Source organism: Pseudophryne corroboree, chromosome 7, assembly GCF_028390025.1.
Source record: "Pseudophryne corroboree isolate aPseCor3 chromosome 7, aPseCor3.hap2, whole genome shotgun sequence".
Taxonomy (NCBI): Eukaryota; Metazoa; Chordata; class Amphibia; order Anura; family Myobatrachidae; genus Pseudophryne; species Pseudophryne corroboree.
The window spans coordinates 132,924,893-132,940,584 of record NC_086450.1 but is presented as its reverse complement, the minus strand read 5'-3'; the positions used below and the strand labels follow the sequence as shown (position 1 = coordinate 132,940,584).

The 15,692-nt window shown below is 41.9% G+C and overlaps 1 protein-coding gene across 8 annotated transcripts in view; it reads right to left on the bottom strand.

Moving 5' to 3' along the window:
- The window catches only part of RBMS1 (RNA binding motif single stranded interacting protein 1), a 621,011-nt gene that overhangs the window by 190,972 nt on the left and 414,347 nt on the right, over positions 1 to 15,692 (bottom strand). For all 8 annotated transcript variants that reach the window (XM_063933647.1, XM_063933644.1, XM_063933646.1 and 5 more), the window contains exon 2: positions 8,917 to 9,092. In XM_063933647.1, the coding sequence (XP_063789717.1) occupies positions 8,917 to 9,092 (176 nt within the window). The remainder of the gene's footprint in view (positions 1 to 8,916; positions 9,093 to 15,692) is intronic.

Sequence of the window (15,692 nt, the reverse complement as noted above, 5' to 3'; positions counted from 1 at the left end):
CCTAATGTATCTGTGCAGCCGGCCACCTGTGTAGCAGATTGGAGGATCAGACCCTCACATCACTCTATGAAACCCTACGAAACATTTGTTATGGGTGTGGCATGAAAAGTCGACAGAATGTCGGTATGGGAGTTCGGTTGACAGGGAATGGTCAAAATATCAACATGTTCATAATGTTAACATTAAAATGTCAGCACCAGAATTGACATGCAATTTTTTGCTTATGTTAGCAGAACCCTAAAAATAACACAAAAATATAATGTCAACTTTTTGTCCTTGTCAATATTTATGAATGTTGACATTCTAAATGTCAACCTAACATTCATGTCAACCTAATTTCCAGGATGACATTCTGACTGGACACATGTTGTTATCACCACTGGTCCTTGCAGGTTCTTGTGCCGACGTGGCCAAATGTGACACCTGCTTGGGGATGATGGGGTGGAGGGGTGGGGCTCTCGGGGGTAACAAGGCTCTTGTCCAATCAGAAACACTGAAAACACTCTTCAGCATGGCATTTGGTACCCCTTTCTCGTGAGGATCTTCAGCACAGGAACTTGCCAGCTTGCAGGGAAATCACATGAAGTATTGCTGTTCACGTGAGAGACTAAAAGAATCGAATTGAACAACAGTTTAAAAAAAAAACCCAAGGTAACGTTCTGCAGGTTCTAATAAACTAATATGAGAAATAATATGCTATAATATGTTTACCATATATTGAAAATATATTAATTAAAAAAACATGGCCTGATGGTATAAAACTTTAATTCCTCTATACAGGAAGCTTTATAATGCAGGCCAAGTACTGAGGCAAAGATGGGTGCGTTACAAATCTGCAATCGTTCGCTGGCAAAATAATAAACTTTAAAAAAAAATATATGATGTCACACATTGGAGAACGTGCTGTCCAAAAAGCAGCCTTGGCAGGTCACCAGTGACATCCCTGGACTACCCTATACAGGTTGAGTATCCTTTATCCAAAATGCTTGGGACCAGAGGTATTTTGGATATCGGATTTTTCCGTATTTTGGAATAATTGCATACCATAATGAGATATCATGGTGATGGGACCTGAGTCTAAGCACAGAATGCATTTATGTTACATATACACCTTATACACACAGCCTGAAGGTAATTTTAGCCAATATTTTTTATAAATTTGTGCATTAAACAAAGTGTGTGTACATTCACACAAATCATTTATGTTTCATATACACCTTATACACACAGCCTGAAGGTCATTTAATACAATATTATTAATAACTTTGTGTATTAAACAAAGTTTGTGTAGATTGAGCCATCAAAAAACAAAGGTTTCACTATTTCACTCTCACTCAAAAAAGTCCGTATTTCGGAATATTCCGTATTTCGGAATATTTGGATATGGGATACTCAACCTGTACTAGCGTAAGAAACACAAAACAAAAAAACTATTTAACGACATAGGACCCATCTGACGAGAAGTGAAACCGTGATTAAGTAGCAGGGAGAGAAGCATCAGTGCTTTTATGGTTTCACTTCTGTGACGGATAACAATTGTTTTCACTTATCACTGATAACGACACAGGCAAAGATAAAAGGACCAGCAGAGCAACAACATAAAAAGAGAGGACTACAGAGTGGATGCAGAGATAAACGCACGTCAGTCTGCGCTTCCAAGGCCGACTGTAACAAGTGTGAGTGATGCAGTGTCCAGCTCAATGAGCCGCACCTACGCTGTAACCGCATTTTATGGTGGCATTTGTGTCTAGGCAAAATTCACTGTGGGCCTCTTGTGTTGAATGAGAAAACACTGTCTATTCACAAGCATGGATAATTTACTTAAAAAGTTAACTATATAGGGCCCCATACACTAGAACGATAATGCCAGATTTCATTCAATTTCGGGCCGTTATAGCGGGTGAATTCAGGCATCTTGGATGCGTTTCCAATCCGATGCGCGTTCCCGTGAGGGTCGGATCGGCACCCCTATGTCGTTAGTGCTGCACTCGTGATATGTCGGTTCCTGCAGGCATGGCTGGGATCGCATAAGATATATCGCATGCAAAATGTACCAAATCGTATGGAATCGTATAGAACCACTCCCGGGAAGGTCCCGGGAGAGTTCAAAGGAAATCGCCTTCGACTTCAGCCTCAGACATATCGTTGTAGTGTATGGGGCCCTTAAGAATGTTTACAGCAATAATGGATAAGAACAGCAATAGTGACACCAGCAAGCTTAGAGCACTCTTCATGCCTTGAATAAAAATAAGTTGGTTTACAGCTATACAAGATAGAAAATACACAGTTACACTAAACCAATACTTGCTCTTACAGGTGGCGGTCATGGAGTGTTCCCGGATACTGCTCAGGAGTACATGATTGCGGATAATAAACTGAATAACCAGAAGTAACACATTAGCACACTGTGCTGCATATCTCCATAACAGAGGCAGCTCTGTAATCTTCCTTTGTTTTACTAAGCCACCATAAGCAATATTACATTGTTACCTAGAGGTAAATTTACTAAAGCTTCTAATAGAGAATTGGTAATGTTGCCAATAGAAACCAATCAGATGCTGTCTATCATTTCTCTATTGCCTTTTTTTTGCCTTTCCAGCCCGCAACCCCCGTGGGTGGAGAGCTGAAATGTACGAAGTGACCCACTGCACTTTTCACGATCGCGCCCAGCACTTTGGTCAGTTAAGGCTGCTTTATGCAGCTAAACCCAACCTCCATGGACGTGAAAGTCATGTTAAAAAAGATCAATTGAATATCGCCCCGTGATCTCCAGTCATATTAGGCGGGAGATCGGGCACGATATCACAACTCACTTCTATCCATCAGAGCAATTCAATTGTTGCTCTGATCGAGCATCCACTGCTTTATACATGCCCAAATAGATGGACTTTAGCCACAAATAGCAGCTAATCCCCTCTAAAGTCCTGGTTAGAGCTCCCAAACGGTCATGGACTTTGCACACATTTCTTCTCACACATCAGGAGGCAGCAAGAAGAAATGTTGTCCCTGCAACTAACAGGCGTCTAAATGGAGCAACAATTGAATTGCTCAATTTTGCATCCCCTAGTGGCAGCTGCAGGTAAAAACAATTGAATAGTAATGCTCCCCGAGTCTGCTGCTGTATGCCACTCCACAGTTATAGTTTTTACAACGCGCATGCGAGCTATGCTCACTTTTTCGAACACTAGGCTTTTTACTGGCACAAGCATTACAAATGTGGTCAGATAAAAAGAAACATTCTTTGCTGGTTTTGTAATTGTGGAAAACTACATATTCCACGCGATAGCGCTTACAATTTAAAACATACATTTGCAAGTTTTCCACTTAGCTTTCACACAATTTGCTTTTAAGGGGGGGGCACATTATAGGATTTAAAATATTGTCTGTAAGAGGCCAAACTAATATTGTATAAGCCATGTGGTACTAACTATCCAAAACACGGTGTGTAGAAATAAGCAAGATGGCCGAGAAAGTTCCATTTTTACGCCCATATTTATGTACACACCCACAGTGCTATATGTGGGATTATGAGCCTCAGTCTCCGCTTTCTGAGCGGTAAATTAAAAATATTTTGGGTGAAAATTTGAAAACTGTAGGGTGTGGTCTTAAATTCAAAACAGGTAGAACTTTGGTGCGACACTATTACCCTGTCCACCATGAGAATTGCCTTGTACATCTGTAAATCTGCATTTAACAAGGGTAGTTTTGCAAAGCAGAATTTGCCAAATAGAGATGTATATAGGACTTTCAACTCTGCATATTTAGGGACCCATTTATCAACGACTGATCAAACTTGTTGATAAATGGTGCTCCAGTCAATCCGCTTCTAACTCATGTGTTTGAAAAGTGACAGGAGACTAACGCTGGAATACTATTTATCATACACAGGGAGTTTTATCACTTATTGATAAATGAGCAAAGATCAGACAGCCAGGCTGCAGGGTTACCCCTCCTCTGACCTGCCATGCCAGAGGCTGCCCAGCACCATACTTACACTACTATGTAGCACTGCTACCTATATAGTCAGATACTAGGGCAGGCACAGACATATAGGCATATACAGTAATATAGCCTACACACTGGGTGATGTTTTCGACCATCAATATTATCGACCAACGATATTATCGATGGTCGATTTTGCCTACACACTGGACAATATCGATGGTCAATTTGAACGATATGAGAGTACATACATCTATAGCGTCCAAATTGACTGGCATGCATCAACGATGATCGGACAATGATTGCAGGCACACGCATCACTCATCGTTGATGCATCCACACTGAAAGATATGAACGATTTGAACGATAGCGCTCATATCTTTCAAGATATCGCCCAGTGTATAGGCCCCTTTAGACTAGTGATTTATCACATAAGCAGAGTGATTAAAGCCAATGTGCCTCCTTAGCACAGCGCTTATATTTTCAGTCCCCTGCCAGGCAAAAGATGCACATGCATAGAATTAGTCTTGAAACCTGGACTGTTGGGGTGCCTGAGGACCACCTTTGAGAAACTCTGGTATACTGAGAGATGCATTCTATGGGCAAAATTCAAATGTTATCATGGGTCCCGCACCCGCGCGCCGGCAGCTATACAAATGTTGCTGCCGACAGGCGCGAGACCTTCATTTCAGCTTGATACCCCCGGGGATAGCAAGCTGAAATGATCGAAAAATGACCCATTTGGACGCCCAAACGGGACTTTTTGCATCGTGTCTATTCGTTTAGTTGGGTTTTGTTTATGCAGCTAAACCCGACTGAAATGGGCACGATCAGCGCGAAACCGGGGGACAATTGAATATTGCCCCGCGATCTCCTGTCACTTTAGATGAGAGATCGGGCACAATTAAACAATTGTATTTCCCCTTATGATAGGGAGGAGGGACAGGGAAGCCAATAAGGATCACCTCTGCAGGACCGCTACTGAAGTACCACTCTTGGCCATTGTGTGCAGTGTAGCACACTACCATTCTTCTCTCAATGAAATGGTCAATCCTACTAATATAGTCCCTGCTCAGATCCCTTTTGTCATATATTAATGTTTCATACAACTAAAAATTCCTTGATAAATGCTCTATGTAACTGTGAAAACCGCATCAAAATCAGTCCAGCGGTTCTCAAGAGTAGCCCGAACAGACAAATGCCTACCAGAGAGATTTCATTTTATATATACTAAGCCTTGGATGGAGATAAAGTGGAAGGAGATAAAGTACCAGCCAATCAGCTCCAATCAGCTTCGGCCCCGCAGCATAGCGGACGGTCAATATATCTACCGATATATTGGCGCATCACTGTGTGTGTGTATGGGCGGTCGGCCGACCACCCGTACACATGCTGCGCCAGCTGGCGGTGATTGACAGCTGAACTGGGCGGGCATGTGTTCACAACCGCCAAGTGCATGACGTCAGTCCCCGACGGATCAGGCAATGTGTATGCACAACACACCTGATCCGTGCATAGATATATCTGTCGATCAATTGATTGGCAGATATAACTATCAGTGTGTACCCACCATTAGTCTTCTTCTAGTGTACTAGATACTTAAGATTGGTGTTTTGACTTGGCTAAGTAGCAAAAACTGTACTAAACGGGGCTATTTGGCGTGATATAAGGATAGCTGTATTTGGATACATCTGTATAATACTGCGCTTCCAAGCAACTAACGCGCAGAAGTCATGTGAATGAAACAGCTGAATTATATCTCCCGCACTCCCTACCCAGAGTATTTGTGTGATGAGTGACTAGAGATGCTTTATTTAAATTGAATCTACACACAGCTGTGGCATCCTTCATTACGCACATCATGTAAAACCTTTTCAGTTTACAACACGCTACAGAAACAAATAAGAAAGCAAACGCCATCTTCATTTTTTCAAGTTCACTGACAATTTGATTATTTTCACTAGGGACACATATAACTAGGGTGAGGGGAGATATTAAAGCCGGACCACACACATATATCCATGCAATTAACTGCAGCTGTCGCCTCCATGCCTCCATACAAAAAACAAATGCCTCATTTTACAATAGATTTGTTTAGAGAGAGTCTGTCACATGTGGGAAATTGTCCTTTATACAGTGTGCTTGGTGCTATGTAAAACTTATAAACTGGGTTGGTAGGATTTCTATTGGCTTGAGAAAGAGCATAATACAGCTCCTTCGGATTTCAGTATCATTTGTACGCTGATGATACTCAAATCTACCTATCCTCCCCAGATTTATCACCATCTGTATTGGCTCGTGTCACTGGATGTCTGTCTGCCATTTCATCTTGGATGTCATCTCGCCATCTCAAACTCAACATTTCCAAAACAGAATTATTTTCCCACCAGCTAAGGGTAGTTACCAACCTGATATTGCCATAACTGTTGACTATCCACCCTACCCCACAAGCTCGCTGCCTAGGTGTCATCCTTGACTCTGAACTGTCGTTTGTTCCACACATTCAATCTGTCTCTAAATCATGTTACATGCACCTTAAAAACATATCCAAAATACGCCCTTATCTTACACAAGACACTGCAAAAACTCTGATCCATGCACTCATCATCTCCCGCATAGATTATTGTAATAGTCTCCTTACTGGTCTTCCCAAACATAGGCTCTCACCACTTCAATCCATTTTAAATGCAGCTGCGAGGCTAATCTTCCTCGCCAGACGTTCTTCGTCTGCTGATACGCTCTGTCAGTCCCTCCATTGGTTACCGGTATTCTACCGTGTCAAATATAAAATACTTTTACTTACATACAAGGCTATTAACCAAACTGCACCATCATACATCTCCTCACTCATCTCAAAATATCTCCCTACCAGACCCCTCCGCTCTGCACAAGATCTGCGTCTCTCATCCAGATGTATTACCTGTTCCCACTCAAAATTACAGGACTTTACCCGGGCTTCACCCACTCTGTGGAATGCCCTCCCACGCACAATAAGACTCTCCACTAGTCTCCAAACCTTTAAACGTTCCCTGAAAACTCCTCTCTTCAGACAAGCCTACCAAATTCCTGACCCACACACATAACCTTCAATGCTTCCCTATCCAGTTACATTTCCTCTGCACAGTCCCCATAACCTCACATTTCGTCTTTCAACATTGCTGGGTGATCATATCATACAACCCACTAAGAACCTAGCAATCTGGGGAAACATTATGTAACAGGTTGCATCTATCCTTGTGTATCAATGCCTATTTCCCTATAGATAGGAAGCTTGCGAGCAGGGCCTTCCTACCGCTATGTCTGTCTTTGCCCTGTTTTGTTCTATAACTGTTGTTCTAATTGTAAAGCGCAACGGAATATGCTGCGCTATATAAGAAACTGCTAATAAATAAATAATACACAGTATACACTAGGTTTAGGAATATTTTATTTTTCTGGTCTCATGTTCACCTAATAAAATATTTTCTGCGTATGACATCACCAGGTAGAGAATAAAACACGGAAATTCAGACAAATAAATTCACAAGAACGCACTTTGTATGACTGAGAAAAGGAGTTTGTTTAAGGAGTTAGCGCTCAGGAAAACATGTGGTACTAAAAAGGAATCCAAAGTCTGACTGGATTATGTCACAGGAAGTCTCCCTGTAACTGGCAGGCTGGACAGAACTGGGACAAAATGTGACTCACATTTAACCTTAAAAACATAAGTAAACAGAGATTTTGGCAAAGTACTGAAATCACTGCGTACAGCCAAATGAAGGTCTACATCCTGTTCAGATCAACTATACAACATTTACATTCCCCCAGTCTCTGGGGGAGAGTCAATACTCCACAATGGCGGTGAAGTGTGTTCCGTAATGGTCAGGGAAGACGCTTTGTGACCAGTAACATCACTAATTGCTCCTTGGCGGCTACAGAGCTGCTGGTGGAAATTAGTAATGTTTGGCTACAGTAGTACATGGCAATGTGCGCAGACAAACATCGCAACGGCACATCGCAGGGAAATCAATCTCGCCTTTAAAATGTTTGTGTTTAGAATTACACGTCTCTATGTTCGAGTAGAAAACCTATAATTTATTTTGCATTGCCACAGCTTATTTTGCTTAAATAAAATTCACCATAAAGCTAAATATGGCCAGGTCTGAGCTGTCAGAGGTAACTATATAAACCCCATCATATACATCAGTATAAAACTTGAGCTAAATACACCTTTACAGAGCTGCTTTGGACAGACAGGCACAGGTGTGTAAGGCAATGAATGACCATTAATTGAACCTCAGCTGTAGGTCTGGTTTGTAAGTGCTGCAGAGCTGGGAGGTAAGAGACGGCTTGCCAACCATTGTCTTTTCTTTTCACTTTCTGAAGGGGCATCAATAAAATTAATGACAATACTGCTGTTTTGAACACAAGCACTCCAATGCAGGAGGCTTGTATTGCTCCATATGCTTGACCCACACACAATTACAGACCATGGCTGCGGCCCATAGAGTTGTGAAGTTGCACACCACTATTACATTCTCCAACACAACAACAAACAGGTAAATGGAGAATTTGGTTTCAGTAGAAAATGCATTAGCAATGATTTACTAATCACCTTATTATGAACGGGTGAATCAATACACTAAGAAGTAGGTATGGCGAATCCCTGTACTTAATTTCCAGCAGAGCTATAGGACTATGGAACGGACAAGATTGTGAAAAATCTCTGAAGGGGGGGGAGATAACCAATCCATCCGGTCCATTTGGCCATGACCACTTCAGAAGCTAAAGAGTTCAGTTTCCATAGAACATACTAAGGAACAAAGCTGCCAATCTCTGCAGCCGTCCTTGAAATCACCATGGATATGAAATCAATCCATGTGTAAGAATCCCATTGGGCCCAGTACTGCATCAAAGCACCCAATCTGTGCGGCGAGAATGTTTTTTTTTTTTTATCAGTCACTTCAATAGACGACAATGGATAGTCATACTCACGGTTGGCAAAGCTTCACTAGGTCCTGGTCTGTGGTGTTTGGAAGGAGCCCTCTAATATACAGATTTGTTTTGCTTAACTGATCCCAGCCAGAGCTGCTGCTACTACTGCTGCTGTTGTGGTTGCTGGTCGTGCTGGGGCTTGGAGGAGCCATGGGGTGAGCAGGCACAATGGGTTGCTGAAAAAAAATCAAAGGCAAGATAAATGAATAAAACAAATCTATAAATGTCCCACCTAATATGTAGCAAGATAAAACACATGTATATTTTACATTTGCACATAGACACTTGTTCTACAAGACATCAAATTGGATACCTCTACAGCAGGGTTGGCCAAACCGGTCCTTGAGATCTACCAACAGTTCACATTTTCTAGACCACCTAGCCTGGTGCACAGGTGTAGTCATTACTAAATAAGATGTGCTGCATTCATTCCTAACTGACAATTCTACAGATCTCCAGGAGGCCTGGAAAACATGAACTGTTGGTAGATCTCGAGGACCGGCTTGGCCAGTCCTGCTCTACGGTCATTATGAATAACAACTGAATAATATTCTCCTGAAGTGTGATCCCTCCCAGTAGCCTGACCTTGGGGTCTGCTCTACGCGAGGATTTTCCCCAGAGCTCCTATATTCTTTTCATAGTCGTGGCTGAAAAATACTGCAGCTTTTGATTGGTCCACCTGCTCCATAACCACCCACTCTCTCCCTGTGTCACGATGTAACGTTGGGCAAGAAAAGTATACGGGACATAAGCAACTATAAAACAATTCCATCTCCTTATAGTTTTGACACAAACATTTTTAAAATCCCTTTATTTATCTCACCCCATCACTGACTGAATTGTGATCACAAACAAATAAAGCTGAATGGAGCGACTCTGGTGTGTATGTATCAAAGCTTGAAGACAGATAAAGCAAGAAAAATGACCTAACAGTCATTTTTCAAATCTAGGGGGGTATTCAATTAAGTGCCATTTTTTCGACTGGCTAAAAAAATGCCACTAATTCAATTGCTTTTTTAATTTATTTTCACCCATGTGGTTTCAAATATTCTTTTGTTGTTGAATCGGCATGGGTGAAAATTGCGCCAAAAATTGCACCATTGACCCACAAATTCGCCAAAACACGTGTATCTGTGACAAATTCGCCGATACACGTGGTTTTAGACTGTGCCGGATTTTTTAACCAGTCGAAAAAACGGCATGGACATTTAATGCGACCTAAAAATGGGCGAAAAGTGGAGTTTTTTCGACTGGTCGGAAAAACGGCACTAATTGAATACCCCCATAGCCTGTAAACTGGCAGTTAGGAGCGGATTGTTGGTATAAAACTTCCTGTTTTCCTCTTTACCTAGGTGAAGCAGGAAGCAATAGCAACAAGATGCAAGAACACCAACCCATCCCCTCCCCACCCCCGGCAATGCCAGCGCACACAGCACATCAGCCTAGTGCTGATGAGCTGGGTCTCACCTCCAGCCTGCTCCAGTCCGCATGTGCAAGGTCTCACTATAATTGCGAGATCTCCAGTGCGAATCCCAGAGGCAGCAGCCACCACAGTGGGCGTCAATGGGGCAATGACATCTGCAGCTGTCGAATTCAATAGCTGCAGGTCTTGGGCACTGACCGTTCTTACACTCGCAAACGGAGTCTACAGTTTAACAGTTCAACCATCACCTTCACATTGTGGAGCAAGCAGCATCACACAGCGCCTCGTGCATCTGTTATGGTGCTAGCTCCTACTGAAGTAGTGAGTTGAATTTTTGTTCAACCCACCACATGGCTGTCTTCCCTTGTGACTGATGGATCCACTGTAAGTGACCTTTATTAAAGCAGTACCCACCAGTGGCATCTCCACAGGTGGTCCAAATTTCAAATAGGGGAGCCACACCAACTGCAATCCCAAACTGACTCACTGGCAGCAGGTGTGGCTTCCCTATTTGAAATTTGGACTGCGATGCAGACCAACCTCTGGAGCCGCCACTGGTCCCAACTCTTGCCACTGGACACGCATGTTTTTAAGATTAAGTAGTAAGAAGTATCATAAGTATCCCTGATGTAAAAGAACAATCTAGAAACAAGTTTACACACCCCAGTGAACCAAGCCCTGTTAGACCTCTTTGCCCGTATGTTGAGATACAACAGAGTTGTAAAAGACTCTGGGGCATATTCAATTAGCTATTTACCGTGCCAGGCTGATTCAATTAGCAGGGATTAACCCACACTTTTCCTGACAATTTCAGTCTACACGGAATCAGTGTGTTTCCTGCATTAATCCCAGATTTTCAGCGCAGGGAAAAAAAATCTTAATTTAACTGAATAGCCTTTCCCCAAGGCGTGCAGTAATTAGCCGTGGGGTAAACATTGCGGCTTACTGAATATGCCCCTAGGCAATTGACTCCATGCATTGCACATGTTTAATTCAAGAACACGCGCAGTATGAAAACAGGCGAGATACTTCCACAAAACTGACTTCATTAATTCTCCACCAACCCCACCCAATATGTGTATCTGTTCTCCATACAATGAAGCAACCTATATTTTTCAGGCTCACTATTCAATTTCCGGGATTACATGAAGAGCAGTTGCAATACTCTGACACGAACCGTAACATAACATTTTTGCCCACTACAATGAGATATGTATACGCTTATATAATCCCAGAATTTTATATTGGCTAGTTTGATTCCTCACAGACCAACAAAACACTCAATTATAGATTTACTGCCTCCTAAACTGACCCAGCAGAAATATTGGTTTTAGATTAGGCACAATTTTAGAATGAACATCATGGTCAGACCACGGCTAATGAGGAAACTATGTATACTGGTTGCTAAGTTTTATGGGTTATATGTCCAGTTTAATGGTGTAACTACGGCATGAGCCTGAATGAGTCATACATCAATTCTAGGCTTGCAGATACATAAAGTGACATATGATCGGCAATACAAGACCAGTATAAACTCATTATGCACCACTCTCTAAAGGCAATGCCCTTTTCACTGCTAAATAGAGAGTACAGACATTTTAAAAGGCTCCAAGTACGGAAATACTTTGCAATGAACACTGAGAGGGAGGAGGTCTCTGCTCTGAGAGAACCATAGATTTGAACTAGACTCAGGCAAATACATTAGACTCGTCAATGTCAGAAGTATATGGGGCTATGTAAAGCAGGGAAAAGAAATGGCTTGCTAATTGAAATTATTTCACGGAGAGCCTTTCACGTCACTTTTTTCTCAATTGTGGAACCTAAAAGCAAAAATAAACCTCTGAACCCACTCCACTCACTTTTCCACACTCACTGTTAAAGTGCTGATAACACAGTAGCTGTGCTACACGGCAGAGTATGGAGCCGAGAGCAGACCAGAGTAAAAGGGGATACAGCAAAGATAATTCTTCAGTGTCAAAAATATATTTGTGATCAACGAGTTATTCAGACAAATAAACCATTAAAACAGGGTCACACCGCATGACACAAAGGGGGGCGGAATTCAATTGTTTTTCTCGCGGCCACCACTAACTGGCACAAGATGACAGTAATTCAATTGTTGTGCCATTCAGGTGCCCCGCAGCAGCCACAGAGGATACATTTCTTTATCTGTTCGTAAGTAAGTGTGTGTTTTAGCCCCTGAAAGTCAACGTAGATAAACATTTTGGCATTGATGAAAACCGACCTTTAGTAAATATACCCCTATAGGTCCAAAACATAGGTACACGTGTCTGCGTACCCTGTGTGAACTGGCACCACACATGCACACAAACAGGAGATTATGGACAATACAATGTCCTAAGCATTGATTGCATCTACACTTAACTTTGAAGAGGCGGCACTGGGATATGATGATGCGTTCTCAAGTAGGAAGAGTTTAATTAAGACATGCTCACACAATGCCACCTGAACGTAATGGCATGTTTTGACCTTTCCGAATCTACCACAGAGCAGATGCAAGTACTTGATTATGACTCCTCGTATACCAAACTCTTATGCTATAGACACAGATGCGGGCACATCTAAAGATGTATACAGCCTTGCATATGGATGAGGAGGCACTTTTCTGTGCAAGTCTCTTGACCAATGTACACCTGTACTTCCAAGTATGCATCAGCCCCAATTTATTTTAAAAAAAATGGAAAAAAATTATCCCATCTGAAAACGACTGCAAAAAATAAAATATACTTTTAATAAGATATCACAAAAAAAACACCTAATTAAAAAAGGACTAAAAATAAAGTTTTCTAAAAGTAAATTTTTACATCCTATATAAAAAGCATTTTAATAGAATATGGTATAAAATATATGCATTCAATAAAGACATTTTTAAATAAGTTACACATTCAACTACAGGACTTTTCTAAAATATCACCCAATGTAGTTCTTTAAATTTACAAAAGAACTTTGTACAGATACCCAAAAATGTCTTCCACCAACATAGAAAAATCACGGGACCCCCTCATCTGACCACTGTAACAAGTATACTGCTGCTTCCCAGCCCAAATGCTTTACTTCTACCACCGCACAAGTCAGCTACTCTACAGAGACCTTGTAGTGCTACTTAAACGTTCAAAAACTTATGTCCATGCAACATATGATTGGACAGGAACATTAGGTGCTGCCCCAACTTAATTATTAACTTGAAGGAGTTTGAATAATGCTATGTACTCTCGGTGGTGTGCTGATGTCGCAGGCTGCTGTATTAAACACATGGGTGAGGGTGGGGGATTCAATAGATTATGCATGCCTAATCGCAGTCTAAAGTTATGGGAGATCGTTATGTGAGATTTTTTTTGGGGGGGTGGGGGGGGGGGGTTAACACACTGATTGCGCCCTGCAGTGCTGGGTTTAGCCACATAAAATGGCTAAACCCAACTAAAGTTCTGGGCGTGACACAAATTATGACATTTGGGTGCCCAAACGGGTCTTACTTTGCACATATCTGCCCATCACCAACAATTGAATTGCTTTGTCGGGCAGTTACAGCCATCGGCGTAAACAACTGAATTCCCCCCATGCAACTGGAAGTCGTAGCAGGCAAGCAAAAGGCGAAACGGATCCCCACTATTGCACTTATAAGGAGGAGGACATTCATAAAGGTGGATCTACAGGAGTGGAAGTAGTTGTAATGATTCTTAATCAGTAATAATTTATCCCTGCGGATTGAATATTGTTGTAAATGGTCATGAATCATGGCTCATTTGTGCAATGTTTGCATGTTCTCTCAACCCTTGCGTGTATTTCTTCCAGGTACTCCTGTTTCCTCCCAAAATATACTGGTAGGTGAACTGGCTTATGACAAAATGTAACCCTAATGCATATGTGTCTCCATGTAATAGGGAATATAAATTGTAAAATCCCCGGGGACAGGGACTGGAAATATTCTCTGTAAAGCGCTGCAGAAATTGTGCGCTATATATATATAACAAGAAAGAAAATTATAAATATTTGTATTGTAAGGATTCTTAAATCAGTAAATACTTTATCACTGCCCATTGATTATGTTGTATATGATCTTTTCCACTAATGTAGGTTGCAGATCTAAGAAAAGTCCTGACAGCAACTTCAATGTATGCTAAAACATTTCTACTCTTCTCCTATGGGCTATTTAAAGAGAGATTATATTATAGTTAGTTAGTTGTATATCAAGTTCATTTTCAGCAACTTTTTTAAAGTTGTAATTTACTGTATATCACTATTTGGGTCAGATTCAATTGTTTTGGGCATCTAAAAATCCTGTCTAAACGGGACTGTTTAGACGCCTAAACAATTATCACTGTTCAATTGTGTTTGGATGCCCATGGATATTGCGCATGTCCCCCCCAAACAGACCAGGTTTAGCCGCCTGAAACAGTCAAAACTCCCTGCTTTGGCCATCCAAACTCCAGTTTGGACACCCAAAGTGCCGATTCTGCACACTTTTCTCGCACCTCAGGAGGCTGCGAGAAAAAAAAAAAATGTGAGCTCCGTGGCTGCCTGAACAGCAGAACAATTGAATTGCTGCAGTTGGACACCCTCTAGTGGCGGCCACGCAAAACAATTGAATTGGCCCCTTCAAGACACGTCTTTCAAAAGAGGAGGATCCGTTAAAGATGACAAATAGTCACACTTTCTAGCTACAACATAACAAAGACCAGAATCGCTACAGCCAGAGGCAATCCAAACCTGCTGACAATTAAGAGGACACAAACAAAACCCTTTATTGGAAATTCAAATTTGATTTATTTTACCGTTTTAGGTGTTACAATGCAAGCCCCATTCACAGCAACCGAAAAGATTAAGGGCCCTACACACTGGCAGATAACACTGCACGATATGAACGTTCTCGAACTCATTCATATCGTGCAGTGTGTAGGCACCAACGATGAATGATGCGCGGCGCCGCGCTCGTTCATCGTTAGTGCCCCGTCGCTTATGCATGCAGGCCAATATGGACGAGATGCATTGCTATGGCGCCGGGTGACTGGGGCAGTTTAGAAACTTCACTCACCCAGTCACCTGCCCCCGCCGCCGGGTCGCCCGTCTGCCGTATAGGCGGTCGGGCAGCTCGGCGGCAGGTCTCCCAGTCTGTAGCGGGCCCTTTACACTTTCAGACAAGTGCAGAGAGGTCACCAAATGTTATAATGGACACATCAAATAACACTAAACAGAACTATCTTTCTGCAAGAGGAAAATATGAATAGATGCTAGATTTATAGAGGTTCTTTCCAACTATAGTGCCTTGCTAAAGTATTCAACCCCTTTGGCTTTTTACCTATTTTGTTATATTACAACCTGTAATTTAAATGTT